At 35.5% G+C, this 18,115-nt stretch overlaps 2 protein-coding genes across 3 annotated transcripts; both read left to right on the top strand.

Moving 5' to 3' along the window:
• Positions 1–1,066: 1,066 nt before the first annotated feature.
• On the top strand, positions 1,067–5,521 carry LOC122056291 (TBC1 domain family member 5-like). The gene is made up of 6 exons (XM_042618181.1): positions 1,067–1,301; positions 1,399–1,608; positions 2,208–2,311; positions 2,818–2,994; positions 3,387–5,155; positions 5,295–5,521. The coding sequence occupies exons 2-6, from the start codon at positions 1,439–1,441 to the stop codon at positions 5,436–5,438; spliced, it is 2,364 nt and encodes a 787-aa protein (XP_042474115.1). The 5' UTR covers positions 1,067–1,301; positions 1,399–1,438; the 3' UTR covers positions 5,439–5,521.
• A 934-nt stretch (positions 5,522–6,455) lies between these two features.
• LOC122056290 (pathogenesis-related homeodomain protein-like) lies at positions 6,456–17,433 on the top strand. Of its 2 annotated transcripts, none has more exons than XM_042618179.1 (11): positions 6,456–6,796; positions 7,365–7,885; positions 8,566–8,731; positions 8,850–8,967; positions 10,588–10,691; positions 10,789–11,178; positions 11,959–12,171; positions 14,792–14,881; positions 15,854–15,904; positions 16,702–16,791; positions 16,876–17,433. In XM_042618179.1, exons 2-11 carry the CDS (start codon positions 7,395–7,397, stop codon positions 17,152–17,154), a joined length of 1,992 nt encoding a protein of 663 aa, XP_042474113.1. In that variant the 5' UTR covers positions 6,456–6,796; positions 7,365–7,394; the 3' UTR covers positions 17,155–17,433. The 2 variants fall into 2 exon arrangements, with proteins under 2 accessions (XP_042474113.1, XP_042474112.1); XM_042618178.1 differs by having other exon boundaries at positions 10,579–10,691.
• The last annotated feature ends 682 nt before the right edge of the window (positions 17,434–18,115 follow it).

Genomic DNA, 18,115 nt, shown 5'->3' with positions numbered 1-18,115 from the left:
TCCCATCTGGTCTAGATTAGAAAGACTTGTCTATGTGGTCTCGCCCTGAGCTAATCCAGTCATCTTACTAAATCATTATTATCTGGATCACACTTGACTTTGATCTCGAACTAGTTGGAGCTGGTCCGTGTTAATGAGTTATCGAGGTTTGTATTTTTTTTTCCTTTTAGTTCATTCATTTTATCTATCTTTATTTAATGTATTTATTCAATTCATTTTCTCAATACAATTTTTTTTTATGAATATTATATATATTATTTTTGCCATAATTATCTATGAATATTATATATATTATTTTTTTTATGGCGAAACAAAATAAAACTTGAATGGAGTATAGGAAGAGTAGAACATCCCCAAAAGTTTTAAACAACCACGCTGACAAGCAACCAAAGTCAATGAAGCTAAATCTCTACGTCGGAACAAAAATAAAATCAAATAAAATAATTGGAGCCGTTCTAGAATTACAAATATTAAGAATTAAGTTACTTTATTGCTTGCATTTTTAAATATTTTTTTTCAAAAATCTTATACTTTCGTTTTTATCTATCTAAGGGGGTTTATTTTGCCTGGTTATTCTCCCTAAAATATTCTCTTCCTCAACTCCTATTAAATAAATAATTTATTTTTTTAAAATTAAGTGTTAAAAAATTTCTAAAACTATATAATAGATTTCGATACTTAACAATAATATAAGGCAAAAAGTTAATACTAAAATTACAAAAGCAATGTAATTTATTTATTAAAAGGTGAGTTTCTCTTAATTTCTGAAGAATGATTCATCTGTAAACTAATTTTATTTATTTATTTATTTATTTATTTATTATTTACTAATTTAATATGCAATAATAATAATAAATTAATTCCTCCCACCTCGCTTCTCTTTTTGGTTCGATTAATGATGTCACAGGTAGAGACAAAAAATACAGCTAATTTCGATGTGGACAGCCACAGACTTTAGACTGAAGCAATTAAACTCGTATTTTTTTTTAAAATTTTATAAGAAACAAATTATATTTATGTATATTTATTTATATTTATTAATTTTTTATTTATCTCTCATCCTCCTTTCCTTTACTTTTCTCTTCCTTTCCTCTCTTTCCATGGAAATCGCCTCAGAATAATACACAAATAGAGAAGACAAAGCTTCTCGATGGCCGCACTCCTTTTCCTCCCCTGGATTATGAAGACAAAGCCTCAATTGCTCGCCTTCTCCTGTCATCTGACTCTATAATTTCCAACTTTAACGTCCTCAGCGTCCTGATCTCGTCCGAGGTCTCGCCTTTCATCGCCGTCGGAGCCAGGTATCGGTCTTTGTATCCTGTCTTGCTGCTGAAGTTTAAGTTCTGTTTTTTTTTCTTGTTTGTTGACACAGTTCTGCAATTTTTGTTTGTTGATAAGGTAAAATATTGTTTCGACCCAAAGGCGACAGCTTTCTACCATGAGGTCTGATCCACTCGAAGCGTCGGCTTGGGTGGCCGAGTCGAAGCCCCAGAAGAGATTCTCCAATCTGCGGAGCGTCCGGTGGCGAATCGATCTTCGGGTGCTGCCAAGTTCGTCGTTGGCCACTATTGATGATCTCCGGCGGGCCGCCGCGGATGCCCGAAGGAGGTGAGATTAGATCCGATAGTAAATGCTAGGTTAAGATTATTGCCTGTAACACTAGGTAATTCATTCATTTTGCTTCTCTTCTATACGTTCTAATTTAATATACTATTTGTAGTATTATTTGCATTCTCAGTGGAAAAGGTGTATTTTTTTGTTGTTGTCTTTTGATCATGAAGAATTGATTTTTATTATTTGGTTCTTTGATTGATAATATCTTCAAAGAATTTCGGATCTTGCCATCTGAGTGCTGGATTGATAATTTGCCTTTTCTAGTAACATAACGATAGTTTATTATTTGGACTATCTTGAATCGTCTATATTCCTTCTTGTTTGTTCATCTTATCAGTTAATAGTTTAACTGAATGTGTGACGGTGCAATTGATGATTCACAGCAATAATTCTGTATTTGTTTAGCAATCCCTCTTTGATTTTTCCAAAATCTAACCTTTTTTTTTTCTCATGTACTCAATTTATTGATGCTGTTGGATCTAGTTCTAGGCTTTAGTTATGTTCAGGTAGCTATAGGAAGATTTGATTGTCACATTTTAAATTGTAAGTTTGCATGTCTATGACTTTAATCTAGCTGTTTTCTTTGCTCACAGATATGTAAATCTGAGACGCCGTCTTATGATAGGCCATCATGCCCAAAAAGATGGCAATGCATCTGCTAATCGTATCATCGATAATCCTCTTTCACAAAATCCAGGTATGCCTACGATTCAGGTTTTCCTAAAAATAACTTGAAAATTTTTGTTGCTAGAAACCTCGGGTAACATGGTTGTAGTAAATTTTGCTATATAGTTAAATATACCAATTGATTTATATAGTTGATTTTTGAATTTCAAATGGAATAGTTTCTATTTGTTAATCTGAAGTTATATGCAACTTGTTGCTTCATATGCTTTCTTTTCTTCACATGTTAGCTTCCATAGTCATGATATTATCAGACAATAACCCAACAAGAATGAACTTTTAGTAAGATCTTGTAGACGAATTATCTTCTAAATTTGTGACTATTAATGCACCATCATAATGGTTTCTTGGTCAAAATTGTTGGATCTTATGTGACTTGATTTTTTAGTCACTATGCTTGCTACTTTCTGAATGAAATCAAGAAAGTATATGATCAGTGAAGGCCATGGTTGAGAATCTTCGGTTTGATCCTAATGAACTATTGACTTGTATAACATCTTAATAATTTACTGCATACAGATAGCACATGGGGCCGCTTCTTCAGTTATGCAGAGTTAGGGAAGATGGTTGACCAAGATTTATGCAGGTTGTACCCTGAGAATGGCGACTACTTTCACTCGCCCAATTGCCAGGCTACACTAAGGAAAGTATTGGTATTATGGTGTCTGCAACACCCAGAGTATGGTTATAGACAAGGCAAGTTTATGTTTTTTTTGTGTTTCCTTTCTTTTGGAAAACATAGGGCAAGAGCAACAAAGCAAGTTTATGCTGTTCTTATGTCAGTTACAGCTTAATATCTGGACATGAAGGCAAATTATTCATTAGTATTTGCCGTTCTAAAAAGTTTATGGAAAACAACTATCACCTATTTTAGGTGGCAATTTATCATGTTTTTGTTCCTTTGGCATGCCATGAATACTGCAGATTGTACCTTTAAATTCTTAATGAGTAGAATTGAATTGAAGTATTTTCTTTTCTGGAATTGCTGAACTACTATGTAAGATTATGAAAAAGAATCAGAAGCTAACTTCGTAGTTTGTTCTTTTACTTTCTCAATATTTGTTGTTGCTTCTGCCTTTTTGTTGCAGGAATGCATGAGTTATTGGCTCCCCTCTTATACGTGCTTCATGTTGACTTGGAAAATTTGTCTCGAATAAAAAAACTCAATGAAGATTGCTTTAATGATGAATTCAATGGGATCTCACTGCCAGAAAGTGACTTGCTCTCTAATGACAGGATTCGAAGAGTCAGAAATTGGGACTCTGGTATTGAGGTAGAAAGTAATCTTCGCAAAAAGGTTACTGACAATACTTTGGATGCACTAGATCCCGATACAAAAGAAATGCTTTCACTGAGTGATTCTTATGGAGCAGAAGGGGAGTTGGGTGCTATCTTGTCTGAAAGATTTATGGAACATGATGCATATTGCATGTTTGATAATTTGATGGATGGAGCCCAAGGTGTGGTTGCCATCGCAAGTTTTTACTCGACTGTAGTAGGATCAAACACAACCATCTCTCCCACCATTGAAGCTTCGTTGGCATTATATCATTTGCTATCCATTGTGGATTCATCCCTCCATAGTCACCTTCTTGAGCTTGGGGTTGAACCACAATACTTTGCTCTCCGATGGTTGCGTGTTCTTTTTGGGAGAGAGTTTTGCCTCAATAATCTTCTGATCATTTGGGATGAACTATTCTCTTCTTCAAATGATAGTTGCGTAGAAAATGTTGATGAATGCAGATTTTATATTCTATGCTCCGCTCGGGGGGCATTTATTGCCGCTTTTGCAGTGTCAATGCTTCTTTATCTGAGATCTTCGCTTCTATCTGCAGAAATCACAACATCTTGCTTGCAACGGTTACTGAACTTTCCTGCACATCCTGACATGAAGAAGATCATAGAGAAGGCCAAATCGTTGCAGGTGCTTGCCCTTGAATCTACTTCAACTTTGTCTAAGACGTCGCCGTATCTGAGGCCAGATAATTATTGGGAAGAGCAGTGGAGAGTGTTGAATAAGGATGAAGAACTTAGTCGAAAAAATGGCATCTCAAGTGCAAGTGGAAGTATAAAGAAGATATTGACCGGCAAATTGAGTTTATCTAGAACAAAGTCTGAAGCATCTGCGAATGCCCATGCCGATGCCAAGTTTTCTGTTAGGCGGAGACTTTTTGATGACATGCCTAAATCCACTGAAGATGAAAAACATCAGGATATCTCCAACAGTTGCGAGGCTTCTACGATTTCATCTGACACAAACAGCGGGATGTCTTCTCTGGCAATTCTGGCAGACAATTGCATGGCTGAAGAAACACTTTCAAATGGGGATAGCTCTTTGGTTCTTTCTATATCTACTAATCCTCATGAAATGGATAACGACCATGAAAATGAATCGGTGAAGAGCAGTGTGACTTCAAATTCATTTTGCGGCGACAACAGCGAAGAAGCAATTTCCACAGAGGAGCCTTGTTATCCGAATAGCGAAGATGGGCAGGCAAATAATATGGAAGAACCTTGCAGCCAAAATCTTAATGAGCAGTTGACTCAAGGTTCTGAAGCCAATTCATCTGGTGTTATTGATGCTTCCTCGGAACAAATAGCCGCTGCAAAGGACCGGAAACCATCTCCTGGTAAGTTCAAGTGGCTTTGGAGCTTTGGTAGAGGCGGCCATCCCGAAGGAAATCAAGAGTCACAACACTCTTCCAGTCCTGAGCATATCGAAAAGGATAGCTCTGACATGTCTACTTGTGATGAAACCAGTACATACTGCGGGGCAACTAAGAGGCCTGAAGCCAGAGATAAAAAAGTAATAGACAGTTTGCGAAATCTTGGTCAGTCCATGCTCGACAATATTCAGGTAAGATACGTTTACTCCAACTTTCTGAATGAAAAAGTCTGTAATTTGCACTAAGACAATGATCGAAATACAGACATTGGATATCTCTCGGTTGTTCTAGGAATATCATCATCACAAAAGCTTGAATTTACTCATGCAGGTGATCGAGACAGTCTTTCAGCAAGACAAAGGCAAACTCGATTCGTTGGATAACTTGTCGAGCAACATTGTTAAAGGTCAGGGAAGAGCTATAGTAGCTTTAAAAGAACTGCGGAAAATTAGTAACTTGCTCCAAGAGATGTAAGAAAATTTTGTAATTAATATCCATTGTAATTACATTCTTCATTCTTCTATGCAAGTTATAGAAGTGTATGTATATTTAGTGTTTCGATTACTTGTAGCACAACTCTTGATGCTCGATCAGCCTATAATAGATTCGAATCAATTGAGGATTCAAAGCGGTTTACTATGCTTTTGCTATGTTTTTGGGCTCTTGGAGAATCGATTGAAATGCCATAGTATCAAATTGTCCTCCTATTCAAAGTGGTTTATAGTAGAGATTTGTCCTCGAGGTTACGGTGGCATAGTAGAATATTCAAATTGTCATCTAAGTATCTATAATTCGATCCTCCTATTTATAGGAATTTTTTTGCTAAATAGAACGCGTAACTAAAGGAAAGGGTTGTTGATGTGGCAGGGGTTAGGGGTGATGACGTGGTAGTAGGGGGTCAATCCCTGACAATATGAGGGGGTGTGCAACAAAACAACCTGTTTCATAGTAATATCAATTTTAGCAAATGACTAAAAGGATAATTCTATGAAATTTTCGTCAATGTAAGATCTTAAAAAAAGGTCGTACACAATTATATCCTATTTTATAAGAAATTATTTCTGAAACTCAAATCCATAACCAACAACGTCAATGCTCCATTGTCAAATGACATCTATCAATATTAATTAATAATGATAAATATTAATTAGATGATATTTTAAGAAGTCGTGATCAACATCTTTGTTATTTCATCCAAGTATTTTATTTATTTAAAAGTATTTTTTATAAATATTTTAGAAATTTCTTTCCATCTTTTTATCTAAGTAGGAAAATTTTCAAAATATTCAAATCACGTAGCTTAATTTTAAAATTATCGGGTAAAAATCGATTAATTTTTCCGCTTTAAAAAAATAATGACCGATTCATATTCAAAATAGAACTGACTTGATGTTATTCCGGATATTAATTCTTATGAATGATTTTTTAAAAAACGAATTAGTCATTTTTTTCAGGAGCTAAATATTTTGAGGCTTTGTGTTTATTGACTATGGTCATTTTCTCAAACATTTTGCCGTCTTTACCTCCGCGTATACTATTGTTTCCTCTCTCTCTCTCCCACTCTCTCCCCTGTTCCTACTTCGTTCCTAAATCCCATCAGCAGGCACGGCACCTTTAGATTCCCTTCAAGACGCGATTTTCTCAGCGGCGACGAGAGATCGTGATCGCACGGGGAAAGAATTTGCGGCGTCTTTCGAGTCTTTGAGCTAGAAGGGAGAAGTCCCAAGAAATTTCATTTGCTGAGATCGTTTTCTTGGAAGTTTAAAAGGAAGGATATGAGGGGATGATGCAGTGGCGGATAGAGAGGGGCTGCTCGGTCGGGTCTCCTAGAGGTACGAAGCCGCCTCCTTTGCAATCTAAACACGAATGATCGGCGTCCAATGTGCGTTCTTTGATTAAGACTAATTCGATCGGTTTTCTTCTCGTGTTGGACAATGACGAAGTTTTATCGGATTCCTGGATCCCGTGCTTTACTATTGATTAGAAAACGGATCTTTGTGTACGAATTAGGATGGTTTGATTTATTGGAAACTTGGTTCGGATATTTGTGCTCTGAAGTAGTATTTTGGGGCCATCTTGTTCTTACACCAAACTTTTCGTGCTTTTCTTCATTAAATCGTCTTTTGATAAATTCCATTTTCGGAGCGATTGCTCATGTTTTATGGTCTTTTTAACATGCTTGAGAATGTTCTATAATTTTTCTTATTGTCTGAACTGCTACAATGATGTATCGGGATTACGGCTTGCAATTATGAAGCATAGCAAAGACAGATTATTGAAATTATTACTTTATATTCACAATTGTTTTTATAGATTGAACATTGCTTTGAGAAACAAGATCCCATTGCTGTTCAGTCCGCTACTCAGATTCTGATCTTTCTTGTATTTTTATATGTATAGGGCTTTAATCAAGAGGATTTAGGGGAAGAAATGAAGACTCCTGAAAAGAAGCTGATTTGCTATCAATCTAGGAAGTCTGCCGTCCTTGAGAAGGAGGCCTATTCTAAGATGGACTCAGAATCCATAAAGACATTTTTTCACAGAGTTATCTACAATAAAAGATGCAGAACTAAGCCGAATATGATTTCTAAGCAAAGAAGAATAAGGAGGAAACAGTTGACCTGCAAATACCCAAAAACTATGCAGAGAATCACTCATCATATCTCTGGTTCCGACCAAGGTACCTCAAAACTGTCAACAGATGAATCTTTTTGTGCTCATAATAAAGGGAATCTGGAGGTTGCAGCTAACAAAGGAACAATTAAATTATGTAAAAGGAAGAGGCGTAAACGGAAGAGAAAAAATGTAGACCATGATGAAGCCTCTCGGCTCCAAAGAAGGACAAAGTATCTGCTAATTAAAATAAAACTAGAGCAGAATCTTATTGATGCATATTCTGGAGATGGTTGGAATGGCCAGAGGTATGTTGAATGTTGATGATGATATCTTATGTAAACGTACCATTAGATTTTCAGTTCTGTTATTGATTTTTTTTTGTCTCAAGCCATAGGGTTTTCCTTCATGACATCCGAATTAGACATTTTTTATAAAATAGTCATTGTCTTTCAAATTCTTGTCCTCATGAATGGCATGCCCCATGCAAACTTATGGATGACTCAAGCCGTATTCTACTTTCAACATGTTAGATGCTTATATGAGATAAATAGAACTGTTGAATTCAAGTTGGTTTTTTATTTATTAGGTTCGAACTTCCTGGTATTTAGTTATCTAAAAGAAAATTGCAGCTTCAATAGTATTCTATTTAAACCAGCTGAATACTTGTTAACTCCCCCTATCTTTGGAGTAGTAATTATTTTTTGAGCCTTTTGAATCAATAATGAATCTTCATCTGCTCTTTGCTTATGTTCCCTAGTCATGCAAAATGCATTCATGTCAAGGATCACGTTTGTACTTTGGATACCTATGGGTGTAGAAACATAGAGGGTCGCAGTATGCCATATTCTATAGTCCCTCTAAGCTTACCAATAAGAGTGTAGATTTATGAATTATTGAGCAACATTTTTTCTCTTAAAATATTTTCTATGAATATCCAAGTCACAGAAACTTAATTCTTCCTTGATTCCATGGTATAATTTTGCAGTCGAGAAAAAATTAAACCCAAAAAGGAATTGCAAAGAGCTCAGAAGCAGATAGTGAAGTGTAAACTTGGTATTCGTGATGCTATTCGCCAGCTGGATTCACTTAGCTGTGTAGGAAGCATTGCAAATTCTTTGATGCATCCAGATGGATCTGTTTTTCATGAACATGTATGTATTTTGCAAAAGTTGTATCAATTTGTTTTCGTATGCCTCAACAACATAATATATTGGTTACTGAATACATTCCAAGGTATTTTATATTGAAAGATTTGTGTTTTTCCACTAGATCTTCTGTGCAAAATGCAGATCAAGTGAAGCTTTTCGAGATAATGACATCGTTCTGTGTGATGGAACATGCAATTGCGGTTTTCACCAAAAATGTTTGGAGCCTCCTTTAGTAAAAAGTTTGTCTCTATCTCTTATCTTTATATCTCTTGTAATTTGTAAATATATTATCAGCCCATGCAAATAACTCAGACATATAATTTATGGTAGATTGTTACTTAGCATCACTTTTGTCCATATGTTTTCTTGCTTCTTCAGCCAGTTGTTAAATGTTATACTACATTTTCCACTTGTGAACTTTCTGAATTTGTTTACTATCTAAGCAATCAAATATGATTACATACGGCATAAACATCTCCCTTATTCAAGTTTGACAACTCAATTACTTCAATCTTCTTGTGCAGCCTAGCTCTAGACTGTGCCCTATTTTGGTCATGAAGTTATATCCTTAAATTTCTTCTCTCCAAGTTAATTTTGTTGATTATTTACAATATCTGTAATAACAAGAGATTTAATTTAACTCTATTACTAGGGATACAGTCTTGCATTGAGTTCAGTAAAAAAAAAAAAAAGGGGGAGTCTGGTGCACGAAGCTCCCGCTATGCGGGGTCCCAGGGAAGGATCCATTGTACGCAGCCTTACCCTGCTTTTTGCAAGAGGTTGTTTCTAGGATTCGAACCCGTGATCTTTTGGTCACAAAGCAACAATTTTACCATTGCGCCAAGGCTCCCCTTCTAGTCTTGCATTGAGTTCAATAGAGATATTAAATCCATGCCAACCCCAAAATGTTGGAACTTACACTGCTTAATGATAATGTCAATTTGCTTGTGAAATCTCAATTTTGTGTTGTCTCATGACAGTCACAGGTTTGAGAGTAAATATATATATTTGGTAGGAGAAAACAAATTTAACCATCTGGGATTGAAGTTAATACTATAATTTAGATCATGATTAGTTTAGCATGCCATTGATGTCAATTATTATGGTACTGACATTAGAGAGGGCTTATCAAGGTGTGCTCATTTTCAAGTTGGATTTATCTCACTGTAGGTTAAAGAAATGTGACAGAATTTGAGATGAGGCTTGGAGTTGTGTAAAAAATGATTTGAGTTATTGGTAATGACAGAAATGTAGGATATACGCTGAAGATGCTAGTTGTATGGAACTACTAATGTTGATTAATAAACTAAGATTCATTGTGTACTTTAAGAAAATTGAGTTAGGAGATGTTAATGTTCTCTCAAAGGTTTGCGTGCTTGACAATCTTGGATCATGCTTTTGCACTTATATAGGCATGACTTATACAATTGATACTTGATAGTAGTAGAAATCATAGAGGCCTTATGTCTCATTTATATCCTGTCTGATACAGGGTCACAGTTGACTGGTAGTATTGCTCAAATTCAACACATTTTTAACTATTTTTTGCACGGGTGCTATGGCCAATTATACTAGTGACATACTGATTTTTATTGATGTAGTCTTTCATGGTATAATTGAGAGTATTAATGTGTAATCCTCAAATTCCACATGTTGGGTTTAATTAAAAACAGTTGTAAAAATGGTTGTGCTTTTGCCAAAGGAATTGTTTCTTTCAGAAGATATTTTAACTAGAACTATGCCACTTGTTGGTTACACGTAGTGACTAGCTCACATGTTTTGTAGCAACTTCTTTTTCATTGTACACCAAGTTTCAATTTGATAGTTTAACTCACTTTACTTGCTTTCAGTTCCTCCTGGAGATCAAGCGTGGCTTTGCAAATTCTGTACGTGTAAACTGGAAATTCTAGAAGCTATTAATGCACATCTTGATACCTGCTTCAGTGTGAACAATAGCTGGGAGGTTGGTGCCTGGCAGTAATGATATTTTCAAGTTGTGTTCATGAAAAGCTACTTTAAGAAACTAAGAGCGCAGGGGTAATGTTTTGATTCTATAACAGGACATTTTCAAGGAAGCAGCAGCATACTCGGATGCTGAAAATATTTGTCCTAGTCCTGGCCATGAGTGGCCTTCAGATGATTCAGGAGATGAAGACTACAATCCTGACATAAATGAAAATAGTAACAGCAGATCAGGCATTGAAGAAAATGCTTCTGATGATTCTGATTCTCTTAGTAGCCTATTCTGTTCATCTGATAGAGCTATTTCACATTCTGATTTAGAATACTACAGTTGTCATGAAGAACCTTTTTATGCAATGAGAAGCAAGAGCAAGGCTGACCAACTTGATTCCTTGGACAACTTTGATTCTGGTCAAAGCAATGAGTGTGATATTATTGCCCACTATCGTCGGCAGCGGAGAGATGTTGACTACATAAAGCTTCATGATGTGAGTACCATAATTTCCAGTTGCCTATAGTAGTAATCTAGTGGACAATTATTTTGCAACATAACATTTTTGTTTGTAGAATGACCTAGTAGAATTCTATGTGAAGCACATTTCGTGTGATCTATCTTTCATTACTGGAACCAGGAAATTAAACAGCACTATAATGGGAAAATACTTGTATGCATGATTAATCACTAATAAACAGATACACCTATCAACTTTTAGATTGAGAACTTCAAGCATCAACAATTTTTTCTTGAATAAAATAATTGTTGCTTCTATTCTGCTATCATCTGATTCATTACTGCATCCTACTAATACAATGGACTTAGGAGTCAATTGCTTTATAAGATGTTATGTTCTATAACCTAACATTCAGAACTAATATGTGTTTTTCACTTGCTTACTGAAATATGCATCTATGATCTATCTAATGTTCTTTTCCTATAGACTGGAGCCATCTTGTCGATGAGGCATACAAATTTCTTGTTTTGATCTTTAGATTGCTTTAGAAATTACATTTGTAGGCAAGAAGTCATGGAATCCATATTGAAAATATATTTTACTGCTTTATAAGTTAAAAGTTTCTTTCAATAATTTGTAATATTTATTATTTATTTATTTTTTGCAAATTTACTGATTTTTATTAAACCAAATACATACAGGCACTTCCTCTGTGGCTATCTACTAAACATTTTTCCTTTATTGAATATCTTAGTTATAGCTTCTAGCGATGATATTTGAAGTTGCTGCACATCATTAGTCTGCCACTATTTGCAGGAAATGTTTGGGAGGGAACCACCTGAAGATGAGACACAAAGTGAAGACGAAGACTGGGGCCCTAAGATGAGAAAGAGAAGGGTTGACACATCAACTGACATCTGCATGACCAACTCTGTGAATGAGGATGTGTATTCACATCTAGGACCAATAAATAGGTTATCAAGCCATAAGAAGAGACAAATTTTCCGGATACCTCCTGAGGCAGTTGAGGTAATCAGCATTGCTTTTTTAAAAAATCTTTTGTTTTGTATTTTGTTCCTTTGTAAGTCTGGATCTTTTTGTTGCAGTTGGAAAGAAATGCTATTATACCAACATAATAATTATTTCTATAAAAAACCCTAAGAATTATTCCTTGTAGGTGTTATTGCCTCAAGTGATGAGATGAACCATGGACTCCAACATTATAGACAATGAGAGCTAAAACCAATAAAACAAATAAGGTGCAAATAAATATATATTTGTGTTTTTAAAGGAAGATTTTTCTTAGATATATGTTGCTATTCCAACTCTTGTTGCTCCACTGATGAAGATTGGTATTACTTGTCCCCAGCCCCGGTCCTAACAATCAGGAGGCCCGGGGCGAAACGATCAAAATAGGTCTTTAATTTTTTTATAAAGTAAAAATTATTTATAATGATTTCTTCTAATTTTTCTAGATGTAAAATCATCTATAATATTATTAATTTTAAAATTTTTAAAAATCTTTTTTTCAATAGATAAAATTACTAATCCATTTAAAAACGTGCTGGTGCTAGTGCAGCCGTGTAGAGAAGTGGCAAAGGCGCAGTCTCACTGTGATATCGTCGTGGAGTCGCCGATAAAAAGGAGAGCAAATAAAAATGAAAAGAGAAGGCTAAAGAAAAGTGATGTAATTATAAAAAAAATCTGAGAAGTAGAGAATATGAAAAAGGAGATAGCGCTGGCGGAGATTGCAATTTGCTCGAGCTTGTCTGCTTATGCCGTTGTGCGGCGGCGGAAGAGCAGGTGCAACGGACAAACAGTGCAAGTTTACAAAACCTAATTCTTAAAATAATTAATATATATATAAATTATATAAACATTTACAAGTTGTGGGCCCCTCCAAGAGCACGAGCTTGTGCAGTGGCGGAAGAGCAGGTGCACAGTGCAAGGTTTACAAAATTCTTAAAACAATTAATATATATATATATATATATATATATATATATATATATATATATAGATATATTATATAAACATTTAGAATTGTGGGCCCCTTTCAAACTTGGGGCCCTGGGCAATCGCCCAGGACGGCCCGGCCTCTGGGCCGGGGCTGCTTGTCCCAAGACAAAAGGTTCTATAGAGAAATATAAGCAAGGTGCTTCTGGTGTTCAACAGCGAAGATGTTTATTTGGTATAAGATTATCTTATTTTGTATACAGCAATTATGGACCCACTTCATCAATCTATGTGCATCTCATACCCAAGAATTTCAATTGGTTCATCATTCATGCACTATTGCATTTATGTGATCCTGTGGTTTCAGCATCATCCTTATCTGACTGAATCTTCATCAATCATGAAACAATCATCATTAAGGAGAACGTTGAGATTTTGAGACAAACATAAAACCTTAAAACCTATGTTATGCATTATAATGATGCATTTCCTGTTGCTTCTAACTATAATCACTTTTTTCCTATTATATTGTTATCTTATGTTTGATATGCACTTAAATGACGGTAACCTAAACAATTAGGTGCAAATAATTGTAGGTTGTTTGCTCTTGTCAGGAGCTGATGATTCCCATTATCATTAACCCTATCGTAGGATGAATCATCATGATCAAACTCTTCAATGCTTTACCCTAATATTGAAGTCTATGCCTCAGATCTGCCAACATGTCGTGTGTGCTTTTCTAATCCCACACAAGCACAACAGGGGGAGCATCTCAGTGAACTAGTTGGACTGATCACTCATGTAGGTGCAATTTGCACATTTTAATCCCCTGTTAATCTTCTTTATGGATTAAAATGACTTGCAATGAAAGGAAGATAGATGCTAAGGAAGAAAGGAACTAGTGGGGAAACATCTCTGTATACTGGTTTTAGAATGCTCATGCAGGTGCAATTTGCACACTTCAACACCCTATTAATATGCTTTAAGGATCAAAGTTTCTTACAATGGAAGGAAGATAGATGACTAAGGAAGAATGGAGCTATATATGACTGTAGAAACATAAATTTGGTTGTCAAGTGGCAATTAGCTTTAAGAGTCCAAGATGCATCAGTCATTGACTGAATTTTCTTGATTCAGGAAAATTAGAGTCCCACTCTGACAATACAAACACTGTTAAAGTCTATCCTTGTTTGACTGTCTTTTTTCCTTCACACTTCTGTTGGTACTTACTATTCATTTTACCTTGGCATTACGGTAGCCTCCTGTGTTTTATTAATTTTTGTCCTGTGATTTAAGTACGGAAACTACTCCCTGGTAGACATAGACTATCGATACTAGGTATAGTTTTGACCATACTATCCATGTCAATATTAGGTTCTAATTGTCTACTTGGATTAGCCTAGAGCCATGAACTAAAATTGGCAGCTTCAAAATAGTTTGTTGGAGAACGCCATAGTGTAGGACTGATAGGGGATTACAATTTGAGACTTCAAAAAAATTTTAAAAAAAAGGACAAGGGGAAAGGGCATCGGGAATGTGAAGACTGCTGCTGTGCCTTAGTGCCCATGTATTTCCAATTTATTTTCATCAGTAAATTTATTTCAATTTATGTTCATTGATAAATTTTTAAGATTTGCTCTAGAGTAGACTCTGTTTACATCATCCATGATTATTTTTCTATTTGCTATAACAGAAACTCCGCTTAGCTTTTTCCGAAAATGAACTTCCTTCAAGATCTGTGAAAGAGAGCCTGTCTAAACAATTGGGCATTTCGTCTGAAAAGGTACAGTATGTCATTGTCCTTATATATCTATCTTTTGAAGGGGGCAATCAAGTCATGCTATAATAAATATATCTCCAAGAATTGAGCATTGCTCCCAACGGATCCCTTTGAGAATATTTCTAATTCTTCATATCCATAGACTAAATTCTGTAAATTTATCTTTGCTCAAACTTTATATGGTATTCAGCCGTTCCTTTTCTAGGATCGTGATGCATGTCTTGGCATGCTGTTCAACTTATCTCTTGTTCAAAAAAGAGGAGAAAAGGGGCATGTTTAAGGTCCAGCCAAGTAATTTGGGATGTCACAGATGTGCTGAATTTTTGATTCACTGGCTGAATTTTTATTAAAAGTGGCATCTTTGTTAAAAACTAATTTGGGAAACCACAGCCCCTTACCATGCTCCTTAGATGGGTGTTCCCATGAGCATAAATTTTTTTGTATAGATATATATTGTATTTCTGTGTATTTAAATATTAATGCCTATATATATGCCCCGGGTGGATCCATGTTTGTGGCTTTTGTATATACATATTTGTGCTTCTATGTTTTTAAATGTGTGTCTATATCTATGGTCCTATGGATCTATGTTTGTGGTTTTGCAGTGATCATTTCCCACTGTTTACTCTCTTTTCTACTGCAAAAAGAATTTTTCTCTTTGCCAATCCTTTGACCTCATGTTATAGTTTCATGTCTTAAAAGGTCCGTGCAGAATTATTCCTTTTGATCTAAAATTATCCACACTGTCCACTGTCTCTTCTCACATCAAAACGAACATTGAATGAGGCCTAAGTTTTCTTTCAGAATGCCTCATCTTATTGTGGCACAAGAGCTTGTCACTGTCTTACACTAGATAAAGGTAAGTATAGAGTCCTATATTATACTACTTGCATGTCGTATATGAACTTGAAACTATGTTTTAGGAGACTTAGTATCTTGATTAATCTAACTTAACTTTTTAACTTCCATTTGCAGGTCAGCAAGTGGTTTAAGAATACAAGATATGCTGCTCTTAAAATGAGAAAGGTCACCTTGCTTTCTTTTTTTACTACATTACTTTTCTCGTCTCACTGCTAATTAAAAATTACTTCATTTAACCTAATTAGTGAAACCTTGTTCTTCTATGTGCTTGATTATTCATGGGATCGGGTTGGCCCACCTTGATTGTTCATGGGATGGTTCTTTATTGTTATTTTGGTAATTCTAGAAACTTTTTCTTACATTTTCATATGTATCCCTGTTGAACTTTTATGAAGTGCCCGCTCGGCACAAATGACAAATGCAAAGAACATCATTATGCAAGCTATTGGCTGCTTGCACAAATGATAACAACTATATATTCAATCTTTAGAGGATGCCCAGTGCCCCCAGGGCGTAACATAGACAGTGGGCGCATGATATCTCAGGCTTAATGGCTAGGGATCGATTCTCAGGAACTGACAACATGGGGTTTACCCCACCATGCGACCGACGCCTGTGTACCTGCATGTACCTCCCTCTATATCCGCGGGGCCAACACTAGGGGGCCGTTAATATAGCGGATCTACATTTAGAGGATGCCCGAGGGTGACAGATTTGCTACAATTTAGCTAATTAAATATGGATTTCCGGCTAAGTTTAGTATAGAAAGACAAACTGTTGGCGTCGAAGGATATTTCACTTGAATGGCTTCCATTGTGAATCCTTATGCTGTATTGGACCTTTCCTTCATATTGTATTGAATAAACTGAAGAGAACCATAGTATGGTGCCTACTTTTAATGGGAGAGCGAGAGATACAAGGACTAATACCATCAACTACGTTGTGTTCTGGTGTTGCTGCAGAATCTGATAAACAATCCTGTCGGGAATGAGTGTTCGTCTGAGTCCATGAATGAGAACCTGTCAAAGGCATTTGGCCTACCAGATCATCGGGTAAGACAAACTTTGCAGGATACAAGCGTAGCCTGACTGTCATTATCACATGGTTGTGACTGATTTCATGTCTCTCTTTTGAAGATGAGGAAATCATTAGCACAGTCGAGCTGTCAAAAAAGGGCGAGGCGAGAGAAGGCAGGCCGCAAGGGTGGAGCTGATCATAAGATTGGCAAGAAGAAGAACATTGAGCATCTGAACTTAACTGAGGTTGAGAGGCTATGCAGACTGCAGGATAAGCTTCAAGAGTTGAAGAAGGCATTGATGTCATACTTGGATGAGAAAGAAATGACCACCAAAACCTTTGTCCCAGAACAGAATGTGATCTATGTTCCAGTTGCTGAAGTAAGGGAGAAATCGTGACACGACCTTGATGGTGTGGTTAACACCTAAATCGTCTTATCGAGAAATCTGCATTTGTATGATTCTCAAGATTGTTACATGATGAAATATACGCGGAAAGATACAAGTCATTGAGAAGTAATGTGGCATTCTGCTGAAAAGAATTGATAAGGATTAAGATCTTACTGAAAGCAATAGACATAGATATCCAAATGATGAGCTTGATCGATGATGAGTCTGATCGACATGTATCGTATTTTGCTCAATTTTAAATAATAATAATCCATGTTTTTCAGTTTATTATGGCCATTTTTTTCTTTTTTCTTTTGCTTGTTTTTCCATACTTTTGTTCATTAGCATCTTAAAAGGGGTGATGATAATGAAATTCTCAAGTCCTCGTGTGTTTGACCATTTGATATGAGCAATTTTTAGGGTTAATGTTAAATTCCTTTTAAGATTTTTATTTTGTCGTCAAGTATCCTTCTTCATCAATAAATAAGTCAATTAAGTTGTAATTTAGAAACTTAGATGACAATTTAAAAGGGTAAAAATAGGTATTTTGATTTTAAATATGGGAGTTTTAACAGTAAAATAGGGGCATTTTAAAATGTGTTAAGGACGTTTTGAAAATTACTCTTATTTCAAAAGGATTAATTAATTAAATGCATTACGAACTTTAAAAGAATCATAATCAATTACGATTAAATCATAATTATAATCTGATTGTAATTAAAAATGGATCATCTCTTAATCCACTTTTTCATTCACTTTTTTATGGACAAAGAGATCTGGTCTCCTGAGATTGTGGCCTACCTGTAAATCACAGCTGAACGTCAAATGCTGAAAATTGAAGACAACAAATTGTATTAATTTTTTTTCACCAAAAAAAAAATCAAATGCTAGATAATTAATATTTTTTCAAGAAAAAAAAAACATTAAATAAGTTGTGAGAAGTCACAACCCAACTAAGGGAAAGGGCCAT

Source organism: Zingiber officinale, chromosome 3B, assembly GCF_018446385.1.
Source record: "Zingiber officinale cultivar Zhangliang chromosome 3B, Zo_v1.1, whole genome shotgun sequence".
NCBI classification, from domain to species: Eukaryota; Viridiplantae; Streptophyta; class Magnoliopsida; order Zingiberales; family Zingiberaceae; genus Zingiber; species Zingiber officinale.
The sequence above is the reverse complement of the archived record's forward strand: the minus strand, read 5'-3'. Positions and strand labels throughout refer to the sequence as shown.

Bases quoted from the DNA above. Each gene is read 5' to 3' on its own strand.
- LOC122056290 (XM_042618178.1), top strand. From the start codon at position 7,395: ATGAAGACTCCTGAAAAGAAGCTGATTTGCTATCAATCTAGGAAGTCT. The intron at 12,172-14,791 runs GTAATCAGCATT...TTGCTATAACAG, and splicing joins TACCTCCTGAGGCAGTTGAG to AAACTCCGCTTAGCTTTTTC. The intron at 16,792-16,875 runs GTAAGACAAACT...TCTCTTTTGAAG, and splicing joins TTGGCCTACCAGATCATCGG to ATGAGGAAATCATTAGCACA.
- LOC122056291 (XM_042618181.1), top strand. From the start codon at position 1,439: ATGAGGTCTGATCCACTCGAAGCGTCGGCTTGGGTGGCCGAGTCGAAG. The intron at 1,609-2,207 runs GTGAGATTAGAT...CTTTGCTCACAG, and splicing joins GCCGCGGATGCCCGAAGGAG to ATATGTAAATCTGAGACGCC. The intron at 2,312-2,817 runs GTATGCCTACGA...TACTGCATACAG, and splicing joins TCCTCTTTCACAAAATCCAG to ATAGCACATGGGGCCGCTTC.